General features: G+C 39.1%; 1 protein-coding gene and 1 pseudogene across 2 annotated transcripts in view; both read right to left on the bottom strand.

Annotated features, from left to right (window-relative positions):
* The window catches only part of GRAMD2B (GRAM domain containing 2B), a 118,801-nt gene extending 117,566 nt beyond the window's left edge, over positions 1–1,235 (bottom strand). The window contains exon 1 of one of the 2 annotated variants that reach the window (XM_043465931.1): positions 1,000–1,235. In XM_043465931.1, coding sequence (XP_043321866.1) covers positions 1,000–1,127 — 128 coding nt within the window. In that variant the 5' untranslated portion in view covers positions 1,128–1,235. The remainder of the gene's footprint in view (positions 1–999) is intronic. The other variant, XM_043465930.1, reaches the window with a different exon arrangement.
* Positions 1,236–11,830: 10,595 nt separating this feature from the next.
* LOC122440102 lies at positions 11,831–12,220 on the bottom strand (annotated as a pseudogene).
* Between the last annotated feature and the right edge of the window lie 4,150 nt (positions 12,221–16,370).

Here is a 16,370-nt window from a genome sequence, read left to right as displayed (position 1 = left end):
TTATTATGAATCAAAGTGAATAAAGAGTAGAAAAATGAATTTTCTATTAAAAATATAAATTATCAGAGTGATGTTCATGTAGGTATTAATAATTATAGCTAAAAAAGATATGTTCTGAATCTAGTCAAAGCTGCTATAAATCATTTTACAGTAAGTAGCAGGACCAGACTACAGCCAGTATTATTTTAACATTTAATTTAGAAAACTCCAAAGAAGGAAACTATTTTGATATTTTAATAATTACTGTTTTGATACTCGGGTTTCCTGGTGGCTCAGACAGTAAAGAATCTGCCTACTGTGCGGGAGACCTAGGTTTGATCCCTGGGTTGGGAAGATCTCCTGGAGAAGGGTATAGCAACCCACTCCAGTACTCTTGCCTGGAGAATCCCCATGGACAGAGGAGCCTGGCAGGTTACAGTCTAGGGGGTCACACAGAGTTGGAAATGACTGAACGATTAAGCACACAGCATATTCTGATACTTATACCATAATTTTGACAGCAAAAGGAGGTTTTTGGTTTAACTGTTTGATTCAATGGATATGAACTTGGGCAACCTCTGGGAGATGGTGAGGGACAGGGAAGGCTGGAATGCTACAGTCTATGGGGTCTCAAAGAGTTGGACATGACTTGGCAATCAAACAACAGCAACCACACCACCACCACCACCAGCAATTTGGTTTCACTTACTGTGAACCTGAGAGTGGGTCAGGAACCGAGTGATTGCATAGCTGGCCAGCTTTCCAGTACGTATTAAATAGTACTACAATTATCATTAAACAACAATTATTGTCCCTGCATGGTGATGAGTTCTATTTGCTCAGCAAATCACATCTTTGCTATGTACTCCCTTAAAATCCACCAGCCCAGGGGCCTGGGCTGTGCCCTCTCTTTCTCCTTGGCAGAATCCTCCCTTTGGGGATGAGGCAGGAGCTCTCCAAGCAACATCTGTCCGGTGGCTGAGGCCATGGGGTTGGGGCGGGCAGAGAGGATGCACCCACCTGAGAAACACTGCGCCGGGGCTGTCAGGAACGCTGCTCTGGGCCTCTGCACCCGACTTGCCTGGGCTGCCTGGAGTCTCAGACCGGAACATCGTGTCATTGCCTGATGAGAGCCTTTTCTTCATCATTGTACACTTGTCAGCCGCCAACTCAAGAAGTAAACTCAAGGGCTCATTTTTCAAGCTCCCCAATAATGTGAAAATCTCTGAGTTTCAGCCTTGTTCGGTTTCTGCATTGCAGGAAGCTCTTTCTTCACATGACTCCTAATCTAGCTGAGGTGATTTTTTCTTTTTTTTTTTTTTTGAAGCCAGTTAATGAGTAACATGTAAGTATAACACGGAGTGGTTTTCATCCTACCCACATTTGCTCTGAAGGAGAAATAAACATGTTTGGCAGACTCAGCTTTCAGTTTACTAATAGGAACACCATATGACTCTGGATTTAGGCCAAAACGTCAATGGAAACTCAAAGTCTTAAAAGAATGAGATGCAGAGACTGGCAGTAACTAAACATTAAGAGCAGAAATGTTTCCTTTAACCTCTTGAGCCTGATCAAAAGGGCAGGGAATGTGCTTGACGTATAGGAAATAACTAGCCCATGTTTGGTAAGACACACAGGAGGCTGTGTGCTGTGGTGCTGAGTCTCTGGGACCTGAAGAGTTCTAGAGTTCTTATGGAAGTGATACGTACAAAGTTAGGGGAGCTTCAACATTCAGGCTATGTATTTTGCTGGCTATACGAAACTGTACTCGATACCAAAATGGTGATGACAATAAAGACAAACAAAACAACACTAGGAGTTAAGGGCTCAGACTCCATCCATTGCATGCTGGCTGTCTAACCACAGGTGATCCCAACCCTGCCAAGCATATCAACCATGCTTCTCTCACAAGATTAGAAGGAAATCATATTGGAGAATATTCTACATATTATAATTTTTGTTATTTAGAACCCTACTAAGAGTGTGAAAGTGAAAGTGTTAGTTGCTCAGTCCTGTCCAACTCTTTGTAACCCAGTGGACTGTAACCCGCCAGGCTTCTCTGTCCATGGGATTCACTAGGCAAGAATACTGGAGTGGGTTGCCAATCTCTTCTCCAGGGGAATCTTCCTGACCCAGGGATCAAATCCAGTTTTCCTGAATTGCAGGCAGATTCTTTACCATCTGAGCTAGCAGGGAAGCCCACTAAAAGCAGGAGGGAAAATGAATTTACTGTGTGATGATCTTCAGATCGTCAATCACTTAATGTTTCTGCACAAGAAAAACATCAGTTTTTCACCAGTGTTACTAGTGGCAGGGAAGGATTTAGTTCAAAGGAGCTATATTCTCTCTCTTCTGTTTCCCTTGTGATGAGTCAGTGACATTGGAGAATGACCGCCTTAAGTGAAGTACACAGATTCTGATAGTGGAAGAGAGCAAAGTTTCCTGGGAAATCAAACCTTTAGCCTTGCTTTTGTTAGCACTTTGCTCTAACCAGCTGATAACCAGTCAGGGGTAGGTTTTTGTTTCTCTGTGTGCAGTGCCGACTCTAAGAATACTTTTGAAATTATTAGATAAAGTGTATATTTCAGTAGGATTTTACTGGTGCCTACCAAAATGACCAGTTTATCCCAGTTTTTCCAGAATATCGGTAGTTTTCAGCATTGAATGCCCCACATCCTAGGAACCTCTTAGAGTTGGGCAAACCAAGGCAGGTGGTCATCCTGGTTCCAGGTGTTGTCTGTTGGTGTAATGCACCAACTGTGTAATGCAGAACTGTGTAGTGCACAGTTCTGATGGTGTAATGCACCCAGCTTCCCTCATTTTTTTTTTTTTTGATAGTGCAGTATACATATTTCTCTTTTTCCCTTTATGTTTCCCCTTATGTACCCTTTTTGTGTTGCAATTATTTTAGAAAGATATTAGGTAAGGTAATTTATACTAAAGTGGATTAATCAAACCCATCATGACCTAGTGGTTATCATATGAAGTAAGTCAGACAGAGGAAGACAAATATGATATCACTTATATGTGGAATCTAAAAAATGATACAAATGAATTTATTTGCAAAACAGAAATAGACTCACAGACATAGAAAACAAACTGACGGTTAACAAAGGGGAAATGTCGGGGAGGGATAAATTTAGAGTTTGGGATTAACAGATACACACTACTATATATAAAATAGATAAACAGCCAGGACCTACTATCTAGTACAGGGAACTATATTCAGTAGTTCACAATAACCTGTAATGGAAGAATCGATCTGTTGATAAAACCTGAATCACTTTGCTGTACAGCTGAAACTTAGGCAACATTGTAAACCAGCTATACTTCAAAAAAAAAAAAAAAAATCCATTACCAAACCTCTATAATAGCAGCAACCTATACGGTAGTTTCTGCTCCTTATGAACAAAAAAGTCTCATCCACACGGATACTACAATCAATGAAACATAAATGTTACTCTTTCCTAGGCTGGTTTGGATTTTAACTGGGGGCAATGCTTAACTCAGGACAAAATGTCTCCAAAGGAAGAAATCCTAGGGTCATCAGTGTCTTTGGACGTATTTTTCAATAGAGAAGATTCTCAAATCAACAATATTTTATCAGCAAGTCTCCATGCTAGCTGCAGTGAGTGATATAAAAATATTTTAAGAAATGGGTCCTTGCTCCATTGTGTAGCTAGGAAGAGAAAATATACGTAATTGAAAAGTTAACTAACTAATGAAAGAGGGAGGAAAGCAGTAAATTAGGCTAATATTTCTTGAATCTCTGTACTAATATCTTTTGTGTCTATGTAGCATCTCTGCTAGATAATTTCATAATCACATTTAATCATTGCCAAAGCCATATCTTTACAGATGATGAAAATATATCTTTAAAAAAGTTAAGCAATTTGGCCATCATTAAGTGGCCATAAGAATGTGATCTTGCCAGATTTGATTCACTCATTCAAGAAATGTTTATTAAGTGTTAATTTTTAAAAGGAGGCAACATCATCTGAGACTGGGATAATTTAGAAAGGCCTAGAGGAAAAGGTGGAGTTTGAGTTGAGCTCTGAAGATTGAGGAGATACTAGAAAGGCAGAACAGGAAGGGAGCAGGGCTTGTGAGCAAATAAACAGGCGCGGACCATGCACGTATATGAGAGTGGAGTGTTTGTGTCAGGGATGTAGGGGAAGAACTTTGAACATCTAGATGTTGGCTGAATTGTGAAGGACCCTGAATGCTGGTGGGTAGTTCAAGTTTTATCTTGTAGGCACTGGAAATAAAGTGAGGAAAGATTAGTCTGATGGTCATGTGCATAATGCTTTAGAAGCAGAAGGGAATGAGTGGATTCACTACTGCAATCATCTGGTGATATGGTTGTTTCATAGAGGCAGCAACTACTTAGCCTATGAGAGGCAGCCCTGAAGTAGTGGAAACACTGTTGACTGAACTCTTATGTAAGATACCGAGTTCATTCCTTATCGTAAGAAACTGTGTCAGAGATGAGATTTGCTGAAATTCTAGAGCATGGGTCACAAACTCAAATGCCTTCAAGACCCAGAAGAGTAGTAAAACCATGACAGGGGAGAGGGGGCATAGAAGTCTGTAGAAAGGGGGAGAGAAGTGGAGCGCTCATGCCCTCCCTAGAACCTGTCAGTGTGAAACTACAGATGCTGGTGGGAGAGGGCAATCCACACTTGGCTGAAGGCAGGATTCAGTCCTGGCTTTTCTACTGAATTCCACTTCTTGATATGAGCTACCTATGATCAGTCTTAAAAATTTTGCTAGTAGTCATGTCTGCACTTTATGTTCAAACAGGAGTAAGGTTCTGATAGCACATGACCACTGAAAGAAATGTGACTGATTAGTTTTTAAATGGATGACAGTTGACAGCCCTGCATCAGTCTACACCTGCAGACACTCAGCTGCCACTGTTTGACCCCTTTGCCTGTGTTTAGATGTGGCCTGTACTCAATGCACTTTTAGCCTTTGCCACAACTTTCATTTTTACGTGGTAAAATGGAAATGAAGACCAGGTGACAGAGACATTGGCAAAAACAGAAAAAAAAAGTATGATCTATGATAACAACCAGAATACAATGAAAATAAAAATAGCAGAGACCTTTCATATCTTTCCATGGAAAGGGAGATTAATAAATAAAACTAAACAAGATAAAAGCTGACAACTAGGAGGCAGTTTTAAGTAAGACCACCAATGATGGAAATATCTCATTTTTCTGATGCTTTCCAGTAAGTCACAGTGCTGTATCTTTATCAACAGAGATTATAAAAGGCAAAGTGGTTGACTGAGGAGGCTTTACAAATAGCTGAGGAAAGGCGAGAAGTGAAAAGCAAGAGAGAAAGGGAAAGATATACCCAACTGAATGCAGAGTTCAGAGAATAGGAAAGAGAGATAAGTCCTTCTTCAATGAAGAATGCAATGAAGTAGAGGGAAATAATAGAATGGGAAAGACTGGAGATCTCTTCAAGAAAATTGGAAATGTCAAGGGAACATTTCATGCAAAGATGGGTGCGATAAAGGACAGAAATGGTAAGGACATAACCAGAGGCAGAAAAGATTAAGAAGAGGTGGCAAGAATACACAGAATTGTACAAAAAAGGTCTTAATGACCCAGATAACCATAATGGTGTGGTCACTCAACTAAAGTCAGACATCCTGGAGTGTTAAGTCAAGTGGGCCTTAGGAAGCATTACTACGAACAAAGCTAGTGGAGATGATTGAATTCCAGCTGAGCTATTTCAAATCCTAAAAGATGATGCTGCTCTCAATATGTCAGCAAATTTGGAAAACTCAGCAGTAGCCACAGAACTGGAAAAAGTCAGTTTTTATTCCAATCCCAAAGAATGTTCAAACTATCAGACAATTGTGCTCATTTAGCACGCTAGTAAGGTTATGCTAAAAATCCTTAAATCTAGGCTTCGGCAGTATGTGAGCCAAGAACTTCCACATGTAGAAGCTGGGTTTAGAAAAGGCAGAGGAATCAGAGATCAAATTACCAACATTCATTGGATCATTGAGAAAGCAAGGGACTTCCAGAAAAACATCTACTTCTCCTTCATGGACTACATGAAAGTCTTTGACTGTGCGGATCAAAACAAACTGAGGAAAATTCTTAAAGGGATGCAAGTACCAGACCACCTTACCTGTCTCCTGAGAAACCTGAATGTGGGTTAGAACAATGCAACTGAATGCAACAGTTAGAACCTTACATGGAACAACAGACTGGCTCAAAATTGGGAAAGGAGTATGTCAAGACTGTATATTGTCACCCTGTTTATTTAACTTATATGCAGAGTACATCATGTGAAATGCTGGACTGGTTGGATCACAAGTTGGAATCAAGATTACTGGGAGAAATATCAACAACCTCTATATGCAGATGACACCACTCTAGTGGCAGAAAGTAGAGGAACTAAAGAACTCTAGACGAGGGTGTAAGAGGAGAGTGAAAAAGCTGGCTTAAATCTCAGCATTCAGAAAACTAAGATTAAAAAAAAAAAAGAAAAAAAAAAAAAAGAAAACTAAGATTATGGCATCCAAAAGGCAATGGCACCCCACTCCAGTACTCTTGCTTGGAAAATCCTATGGATGGAGGAGCCTGGTATGCTGCAGTCCATGGGGTCACTAAGAGTCAGATGCGACTGAGCGACTTCACTTTAATGCATTGGAGAAGGAAATGGCAACCCACTCCAGTATTCTAGCCTGGAGAATCCCAGAGATGGGGGAGCCTGGTGGGCTGCCGTCTATGTGGTCGCACAGAGTCGGACACAACTGAAGCGACTTAAAAGTAGCAGTAGCAGTACCATCAAATTCATGGCAAATAGAAGGGAAAAGGTAGATGCAGTGACAGATTTTATTTTCTTGGGTTCCAAAATCACTGCAGATGGTGACTCCAGCCATGAAATTAAAAGACGCTTGCTCCTTGTGAGGAAAGCTATGACAAATCTAGACAGCATGTTAAAAAGCAAAGATCACTTTGCTGATAAAAGTTAATATAGTCAAAGCTATGGTTTTTCCAGTTCAGTTCAATTCAGTCACTCAGTTGTGTCTGACTCTTTGTGACCCCATGGACTGTAGCACGCCAAGCTTCCCTGTCCATCACTAACTCCCAGAACTTACTGAAACTCATGTTCATTGAGTCGGTCATGCCATCCAACCGTCTCAGCCTCTGTCATCCCCTTCTCCTCCTGCCTTTTTTCCAGTAGTCATGTACAGATGTGAGAGCTGGACCATGAGGCTGAATGCTGAAGAATTGATGCTTTCTAATTGTGGTGCTGGAAAAGACTCTTGAGGATTCCTTAGACAGCAAGGAGATTAAACCAGTCAATCTTAAAGGAAATTAACCCTGAGTATTCCCTGGAAGGTCTGATGCTGAAACTGAAGCTCCAATATTTTGATCACCTGATGTGAAGAGCCAACTCACTGGAAAAGCTCTTGTTTGCTAGGAAAGATTAAAGTACAAGGAGAAGAGGGTGGGAGAGGATGAGATGGTTACATTGCATCACTGGCTCAATGGACATGAGTTTGAGCAAACTCTGGGAGATAGTGAAGGACAGGGAAGCCTGGTGTGCTGCAGTTCATGGGGTTGCGAAGAGTTGGACATGACTTAGTGACTGAACAACAATAACAACAATCATCTGATAAATTGTGTAGGAGTTATGGTATATTCAGTTTTGTTTGATTTTATACAAATTGGTAATATTAATAACTTCCAGAGAAATATTTATGAAGTATATGATTTTTTAATGTCCCCATAATGGATTTTTTGGTATTATTTTTATTGTGGTTAAATAATGTGGTTAATGTGGTTCATAATGTTTTACCATAAGGTTTATAAGACAAAATACACAAAATATAAAGAAAATTTAAAAATCATCTATAATCCTCAGTTCCCAGAAATAATCACAGTGAATATTTTTAAATATTAAAGCATCATTAAAATTATGTTTTACTCTAGTTCAGTTCAGTCACTCAGTTGTGTCTGATTCTTTGCGACCCCATAGACTGCAGCACGCTAGGCCTCCCTGTCCATCACCAACTCCTGGAGTTTACCCAAACCCATGTCCATGGAGTCAGTGACATGACCCAACCATCTCATTCTCTGTCGTCCCCTTCTCCTCCCACCCTCAATCTTTCCCAGCATCAGGGTCTTCTCAAATGAGTCAGCTCTTTCCAACAGGTGGCCAAAGTATTGGAGTTTCAGCTTCGGCATCAGTCCTTCCAATGAACACCAGGACTGGTCTCCTTTAGGATGGACTGCTTGGATCTCCTTGCAGTCCAAGGAACTCTCAAGAGTCTTCTCCAACACCATAGTTCAAAAGCATCAATTCTTTGGTGCTCATCTTTCTTTATAGTCCACCTCTCACATCCATGCATGACTACTGGAAAAACCATAGCCTTGACTAGATGGACCTTTGTTGACAAAGTAATGTTTCTGCTTTTTAATATGCTGTCTAGGTTGGTCATAACTTTCCTTCCAAGGAGTAAGTGTCTTTTAATTTCATGGCTGCAATCACCATCACAGTGATTTTGGAGCCCAGAAAAATAAAGTCGGCCACTGTTTCCCCGTCTGTTTGCTATGTTTTACTCTAAAGGACTATCAAATTGTTAATCCTGGAAAAATATTCAACATTTACTAAACAGATTTTTATTATTTCTAAGGGGCCTTGCATTCAAAGTGAGGGATAAACAGATACATTCTCAGTTGCCTCCCCACAGCTGGAGCATCTGGGGCCAGAGAAGTTGATGTAGAGCCAGAAAAGACATGTTTGGAGAATTTCATGAAACAGATTTGAGCAAGATTTGTTTGGGAGTAAACACAACACTGGCCAAGATGTTTCTAGTCTAGGCACTAGATGGTAGATAATGAGATTTTTAAAACGAAAAGGGATCTAAAGATATTTCACATTATAGATGTATCCAGAGAGTTAGATGACCTACCCAAGGTCATGTGAATAATTATATAGTGGCAGAGGTGGGGCTGCCTCCTGGACTCTCTCTTCACTCCTGGCCTGGTAACCTGGCTCCTGTTCACATCATGAGGGTCTGCAGGATTCCTCCTCTTCTCACTCACAGGAGAATGAGAACATGTCAGGGAGCAGCAGCAGTCCATCTGTGTTTGCTGTTGTCTTTATACATTTCTTTTCTCACTGCTATTGTGTGAAGCAGAAGTTTTTCTTTTCGATATTAATTTTTTAAGACTTTGTCATTAATCATAATATTTAAAATTTTCTCCAGCTCTCTGAATTTCAGGGATTTTTCTTCCCATATTTTGCTATTGGATTCTAGGGCCAGTACACATTTTATTTAAAAACACCAACTCTGTGCTTGAATTCTTATGATGCAACTTAATGGCTTTAGTTTTCTAATCTGTGCAGTGGGACAAGTAATAGAACTTACCTAATAGGTTTGTTGGGAAAGCAAGCTAGTTAATACTTGCAAAGACTTTGAATATTGTCTGGCACATAGGGAGCACTCAGTAAGTTGCTATAATTACTACCAACTTTTATAATTATTTTTATCAACATTTATAAAAGTGGGAAAAGGCAACCCACTCCAATATTCTTGCCTGGAAAATTTATAATAAAATCATAGGGCCTTATATACAGTAACTAATTATCTGTTTTCCAAGGTTTTCAAAACAGCCTAACACATTATTTACATAACATAAACTCCACCTGTTTAAAGTGTATAACTTAGTGGTTTTTAGTTTATTTACAGAGTTACACAACCTCCACCGTTGTCTAATTTTAGAACATTTTCGTCACTCCAAAAAGAAGCCTTGTACCCCATGAGCAGTTACTCTCCATCCCCTCACAGCCTCCTTTCTCTGCCCTCAGCAACTGCTAATCTACTAATGTAACTGCTCTATATGACAGAAAGTACCTTATCTGAGTATTTTATATAAATGAGATCATGTGTAAACAAAATCATACTATATGTGATCTTTTTTTTGGCTTCTTTTACTGGCTTCTTTTACTTAGCATGTTCCACTGGCTTCTTTCACTTAACGTGTGATTTCATCCACATTGTACCATGTATCAGTAATTTATTCCATTTTGTGACCAAATAATATTCAACTCTGTGGATACTGGAGAGGGAAATGGCAACCCACTCCAGTATTCTTGCCTGGAAAATTCCATAGACAGAGGAGATTGGTGGGCTACATACAGTCCATGGGATTGCAAAGAGTTGGACACGACTTAGCGACTAAACAACAACTATAGATATACCAGATTTTATTTATCCATTCTTCAGGTGAATGTATTTGAATTGTTTCCACGTTTTGGCTTTATGAATAATGCTGCTATGGAAATTTGAGTACAGGTTTTGTGTGGTCATATATTTTCAGTTATCTTAGTTGTATACCTTGGAGTAAAATTGCTATGTTTAACTTTTTAAGGAACTATCAAATTGCTTTCCAAAGTGGCTGCACCATTTTATATTCCAACCAGTCATGGATGAAGGTTCCAATACCTCCATATGCCTGCCAATACTTATTATTTTTTCTTTTTGATTGTAGACGTTCTAGTGGATGTGAAATTGTATCTCATTATGGTTTTGATTTACATGTTCCTAATGACAAATGATGCTGAGCATTTTTCTGTGCTTATTGGCCATTATAGCTCTTATTTGGAGAAAAATCTGTTTAATCCCTTGCCCATTTTCAAGTTGGGTTTTTTTTTTTTATTATTGAGTGGTATCCTTTATATATTCTGGAAATAAGAACCTTTTCCAATATATGATTTGCAATACTTTCTCCCATTCTATAGGTTCCTCTTCACTTTCTTGATGGTGACCTTTGAAGCACAAAAGTTTTATTTTTGGTAACATCCAATTTATCAATTCTGTCTTTTATCACTTGTGCTTTTGGTGTTATATGGAAGAAATAATTGCCTAACCCAAGATCATGAAGATTTACTCCTATGTTTCTTCTAAGAGTTTTATAATTTTAGCATTTACATTAGTGTAAGGTCTTTGATCCACTTTGAGTTAATTCCTAAATGTATTGTTTGTTAGGGGTACAACTTCATTCTTTTGCATGTTGTCCCAGCACTTAACTCTTTGGCCAGTTTTCCTGACACTATTGTTGAAAATGAATTGACCGTAAATGTTAGGTTTTATTTCTGGCTAGCTATTTTAACAATAGAATTAGAAACTTATTCACAATTAATTAATCTGATCAACACTGTTTCTTTTGAAGACGTGTGTTTTTATCTTTTTCATATGGTCTACAGAAGTCCAGGACCAGTATTTTTGGTATTTTTCCCTTTATCCTTCTTGGTAATCCTAAAATCATGTTTTTTAGGTGGTTGTTTATTTCACCTATTGGTAACAGTGATATAACAAAGAACATTAATAGTAATGATTCTCTACAAAATCTTCAAGCATTTAGAAGGGAATGAACTAAAAGACTAATCTTAAAGACTGGCAAAGAGAAAGAGATTCACTTACTAATATGTTTCTATTTACTATTGATTACTTTTCTTCAATTTAGCATTCATCTTGTAACATTAAAAAAAAACCAGTAATGAATGGTGAGGCTGGGCTGAATTTACAACAATTGACTGTGATGGTACTGTCTGTGACAGTTTAGTCTTAAAAAGTTATTTTATGGTATCTTTAAGATGTGAGTCAGTATAGAAGTGTGAAATTTATGGAAGAAGAAATGTACATGGATAATAAATAAGTGAAAAATATTCTCTACTAGTTATAAAAAATGCAGATGATGACCTAATTGGGTAACAAATTAGCAGAGTATTTTTTAAAGATCACCAAATTTGTGGTGATGATAGAAGGCTTTTTTTTTTTTCTGGTATTTTAAATGACCAAAACAAGACAAACCTAAAACTGCAGCTTCTGGAAGAGCCATTTGTCCTTGTGGGTCTTATATCTCTCCTTGAATTTGACCTTGGTGTCTTGTTGAGAGTTGGATCTCTGAAGAAATCCTTATTGACAATGATTTTGTCCAAGGGAGTATCCACAGAGTACCTTGTGGGGCATGAGGTGATTATAATTGTAAACTTTCATAAAAGACTTGATCTTTGACCTCTTAACAATTTTCATCTTGTTAATGGTGGTTGTCAGTTTGTGGTCAATTCTAGCCCCCAGAGCTTGGTTGTAGGGTTGGCCTGAGGTGCTGTCATCAATGTTCTTCATGATGACTACTTTGTGTCTAGAGTAGCATCTGGCCAAGATCAGATCCATAATATTGGATTTCATGAACTTGCCCATTTCAGCAGCACCACTGGAGACTACACCTGGTGGTAGGCTTCTTAACATGTATGTGTTTAATGCTGGAAATATTCCATAAAGGAGTTCTCATCCTCATTTTGCGGAGGAGGAAGCTGAGGAAACTCCTTTGTGAGTTTCATGAACTGATCCCACATCTCACAGCTTGTGTGTGACCAAGCTGAGACTCAAACCTAGGTATAAATGCTGATCTACCCTTCTATAGCCACAGGGAGAGGTTAGCCCAGACTGGTCAGAGGTCATCGTGAGATTTCTGGTAAACCAGAGTTTGAATTCTGCCCTATGCTTCTATGCAAACTCTGTAGAGTAAGGTGGGGTTTGGTGGTTGCCTGGACCATCATGGGGCTGAGGAGATAGACTATTTCTCTGAGAAACTGTGTTCCATGTTAGGTTTTCAGGGAGGAAGGATAAAGAGTGGAAGTGAATTTATTTGTTGTGTAATTTCTGTATTCCTGGCACTTTATATATAGAAACTTATTTAACCCTCCTCTAATGCTAGGAAACTGGTATATTTCTCATCATTTCAGAGATAAGGGAACCAAACTCAAGAAAAACAGCTTTTTTTTGCTAGTTCACACATTCAGTTAAACAGCAGCAGAGCTGAAATTTAAATGCAGGCCTATGGAATCCAAAGTCTTTCTGCTATTATACAGTTTTCCTGAAAGGAAAATAAAACACATGGTTCCTGTTTCTGATTTCTTCAACTTACTTACATATTGTATTACATTTTATGTTCCCGTCATGCCTCATGCAGTGTATGTATGCCTTCACAGTGTTTGTGTGTACCCATTGTGATGCCTTCAAATGTCATTCTGAGGCCTTCTATTAATTGCCCGGGTCTAGGCTGAGACTGGTCACCTTACCAGAAGAGAATCTTTTGCAGATAGGATTCTTTGAGGGATATTTAAGCAGTTGCATTCATAGTTGGAACTGTAGAGGAATTAAAAAAAATTCAACACCTTGCCACATACATGGTGCTCTGCTAGTAGGTTTACAAACTTTAAACTAATAAACACGGTAAAAGTCAAAAAACTGAAGGCCTAATCTACAGTGTCTGCTTGTAAGGAAGTCAAAGAAACTAACCGAAAACCGAATCTATCTTTCTAGATGAAAAGGAACTTAAAACCAAAACTTGCAGAGTTGCACTGCAAGTTGCACAAGTAACAGTGCAAGTGTGCAATCACCCTCTCTCCCCTGTATATAACATAATGAGTTCTTCTGGACAAACTGTGTCCCAGGTTGCAGCCATACTTCCAAGCCCTTCCTAGAATTGTTCGTGGTCTCCCTCCGCTTGAATTCTACCTCTTCAGCTTGAATGACACGAAGAACTTTAAACTCTACCAGTTCTCCTTTGCAATCAACCTATAAGCAAAAGGCATTTGTATCAGAGATTCCTGAGCACCGGGGACCACTCTTGTTTGTGCTCAAATCCTTGATGATTAAATATAGAAACTTCCCCTGATAGGATCTCCTTCCTGTGGAGACTTTCTGTCCTTGAGATACCCAAAAGACCTTTAATGCAGCAAAGAGGCAACATTCTACACTTAATTACATTTTCCAGGTCTTTGACCTGTCACAGTTCCAGGTCAGGATCCTTTGGCTTCATTGCTTTCTCCTGGAGCCTACTCTTCCAGGGCATGAGCCGTGCTTGGAATGTCTGCTGGATGCTGCTCTTTGCTGCCAGGGACTGTTGTCTTTTCCACATCTTATAGAGGCTAACTAATCTTCAAGAAACTCTGAAGAGTGTCAGGAAGGAACTTTGAGTTTACTCTGACGTGGCCAATAACAGGCCTTTCAGCCAAGTGGCCTGTTCTTCCCTCACAAATAGTATATAAGAAAGTTTCTCTTTCAGGGTCTGGTTAGAGGGACAGATCAGTCACATCTGAAACCCACATGAGAGAGTCAGGAATTGACCACAGAGACTTTCTATGTGACTTCTAGGATAATGATATCCTCTCACCTGAGGAGCTTCATCTTGTCTTGAGGCTGGTGTGGGGTTACTTTCATTGACCCCTTATTCATGATGACCCCTCATTCATGATTCATGACACCAAATCTGATATCTTTCCTCACTTTAGAAAACAGTAAGTACCTGCTACCTCAGAGATTCCACCCTAATTCTTCCTAAATGGTCTTCAGTTTACTCCCTGAAGTTCATGACTGTACATTATTTAAATTAAACATGCCCAGCATAATAACTTTCATATTCATTTGAATTAAACATAACAAATTTGATATTATCAAAATATTGATAAAACATCAACATTTTATCACCTATGTCTCATCTGTGCTTTCTATAATCAGAATATACTTTTTTTCTTTTTCTTAAAAGAACATGTTTTATACTGTATTCATCATGGTTCTTTCCTCACTATGGAGGCTCAATAAATACTTATTGGTGATAAACCTGCTATACTTAAAGCCAGATTTACTGGGAAATTGATCTTTTTTTATTCTTCCTTCTTTTTAGCTGTTCTACCATGACACTAATGCAGACACTTAAGTTGCTCATTAGCTAGAAAAATAATAAAATGACATTAAAGTTCTTTTTTTTGCTCTGTTTCAAACAAAAGTCTAATTGACTGAACTCAAATGTAAATATTTTAGAATATCTAATTCATTTTAATCTAAGACCATTGCACAACAAAATGTATATGGGGAGATGATTTATTTGTATTGGAAAGATTAAGATGAAGGTTTACATAGAGCAGAAAGTGCAATTTGCTTGAGTTCAAAACTAGATAATAGAACTAGAGACTTCCATGCATAATATTATTAAATATACACATAATTTTATTCTCTATCATTTCTTTCCTACTCTTTCATGCAAAATTTGCCCTTCCATCCTGTGTTAGACTGAAGGCATTAATGATCTCAATTAAATTAATGGCTTCTCTCTGTCCATACTATCTGTCTGATAACCTTGGAGTCCCTGATCCTCTAACTTGGGCTTCCTTTTTAACTTGCTTTGGCCATATAATGTAGTAGGAATGATGTGGTGACAGGTTTGAGTCAAGAAGCCATGTGTATTTCTGCTTCCTTTCTGGCTCTTCTGTGGTCACCATGGCAACATGCGTGAATTAGGGGCATGTTCCAGGTGAGACCTGGTGGAGCACAGATGAGTCATTCCAGCTTTCATAGACCATTTAGCTCCCAGTTGACCTGCTATTTGACATGTGACTGAGTCCAGCCAAAATCTAATTGGTCTAGATCAGTAGAACTGCCTGCTACCATGTGAATTCATAAACAGTAAGTAGCTGTTTTAAACCCATATGTTTTGAGATGGTTTGTTATAGAGCAATAGCCAACTTCTTCAGATTCTACATTCTTATCACTAATGGAGTAAGATGATAATAGCTCCTTTTAGGGGCACTTATATTTTACCTGTTGTCAACTGCTTGAGTTACATGAAAGTAACTTTGAGAGTGTCTTCAGTTTCAGTAAGTGAACAGAGGGAACTTGGAGACTGTAGTGGAATCTTCCTGGGGGAATAGCTGAATGTGCTTCAGAAGGCTTTTCTCATCAGAAATAAGGAAAGGTAGCTTTAAGGTAAGGTAGGGTAGAGGACATCTTTTAAAGATATAGACACTGTTGGGCTTCCCTGCTGGCTCAGATGGTAAAGAATCCACCTGCAATGTAGAAGGCCTGGGTTTAATCCCTGGGTTGGGAAGATTCCCTGGAGAAGGGAATGGGTACCCACTCCATTATTCTGGCCTGGAGAATTCCATGGACTGTATAGTTCATGGGGTCGCAAAGAGTCAAACAAGACTGAGCGACTTTAGCTTTCAGCACACAGTTGCTACCACATCCCCCCCCGCCCCCCTACCCCGGCCTCCCCTTCAGCCCTCCTACTCTCCTTGAAAATCCTACAGCAGCACCTTCCACTTACTCTTGTCAGGTCTGTTCTGGAAGTCCTTCTTCTTACCCCTGTCTTGACCATGTTCTATGTCTTTGCATTGAAGCTCTTGTGACTTCTTTGGTGTAAGACGAAGCAAGCTTCCAGTCCAGCTCATGCCTGACATGTGATGGGCCCCCAGGCATGCTAAAGGTTTTTTTTTTTTAAATATATAATCATTTATTTATTTTTGGCTGCGCTGGGTCTTCATTCCCTTTGCATGGGCTTTCTCTAATT

The sequence above is a fragment of the Cervus canadensis genome, chromosome 4, assembly GCF_019320065.1.
Source record: "Cervus canadensis isolate Bull #8, Minnesota chromosome 4, ASM1932006v1, whole genome shotgun sequence".
In the NCBI taxonomy this organism is placed as follows: Eukaryota; Metazoa; Chordata; class Mammalia; order Artiodactyla; family Cervidae; genus Cervus; species Cervus canadensis.
Note: the sequence above shows the minus strand (reverse complement) of the source record. Positions and strands in the feature narration are given on the sequence as shown.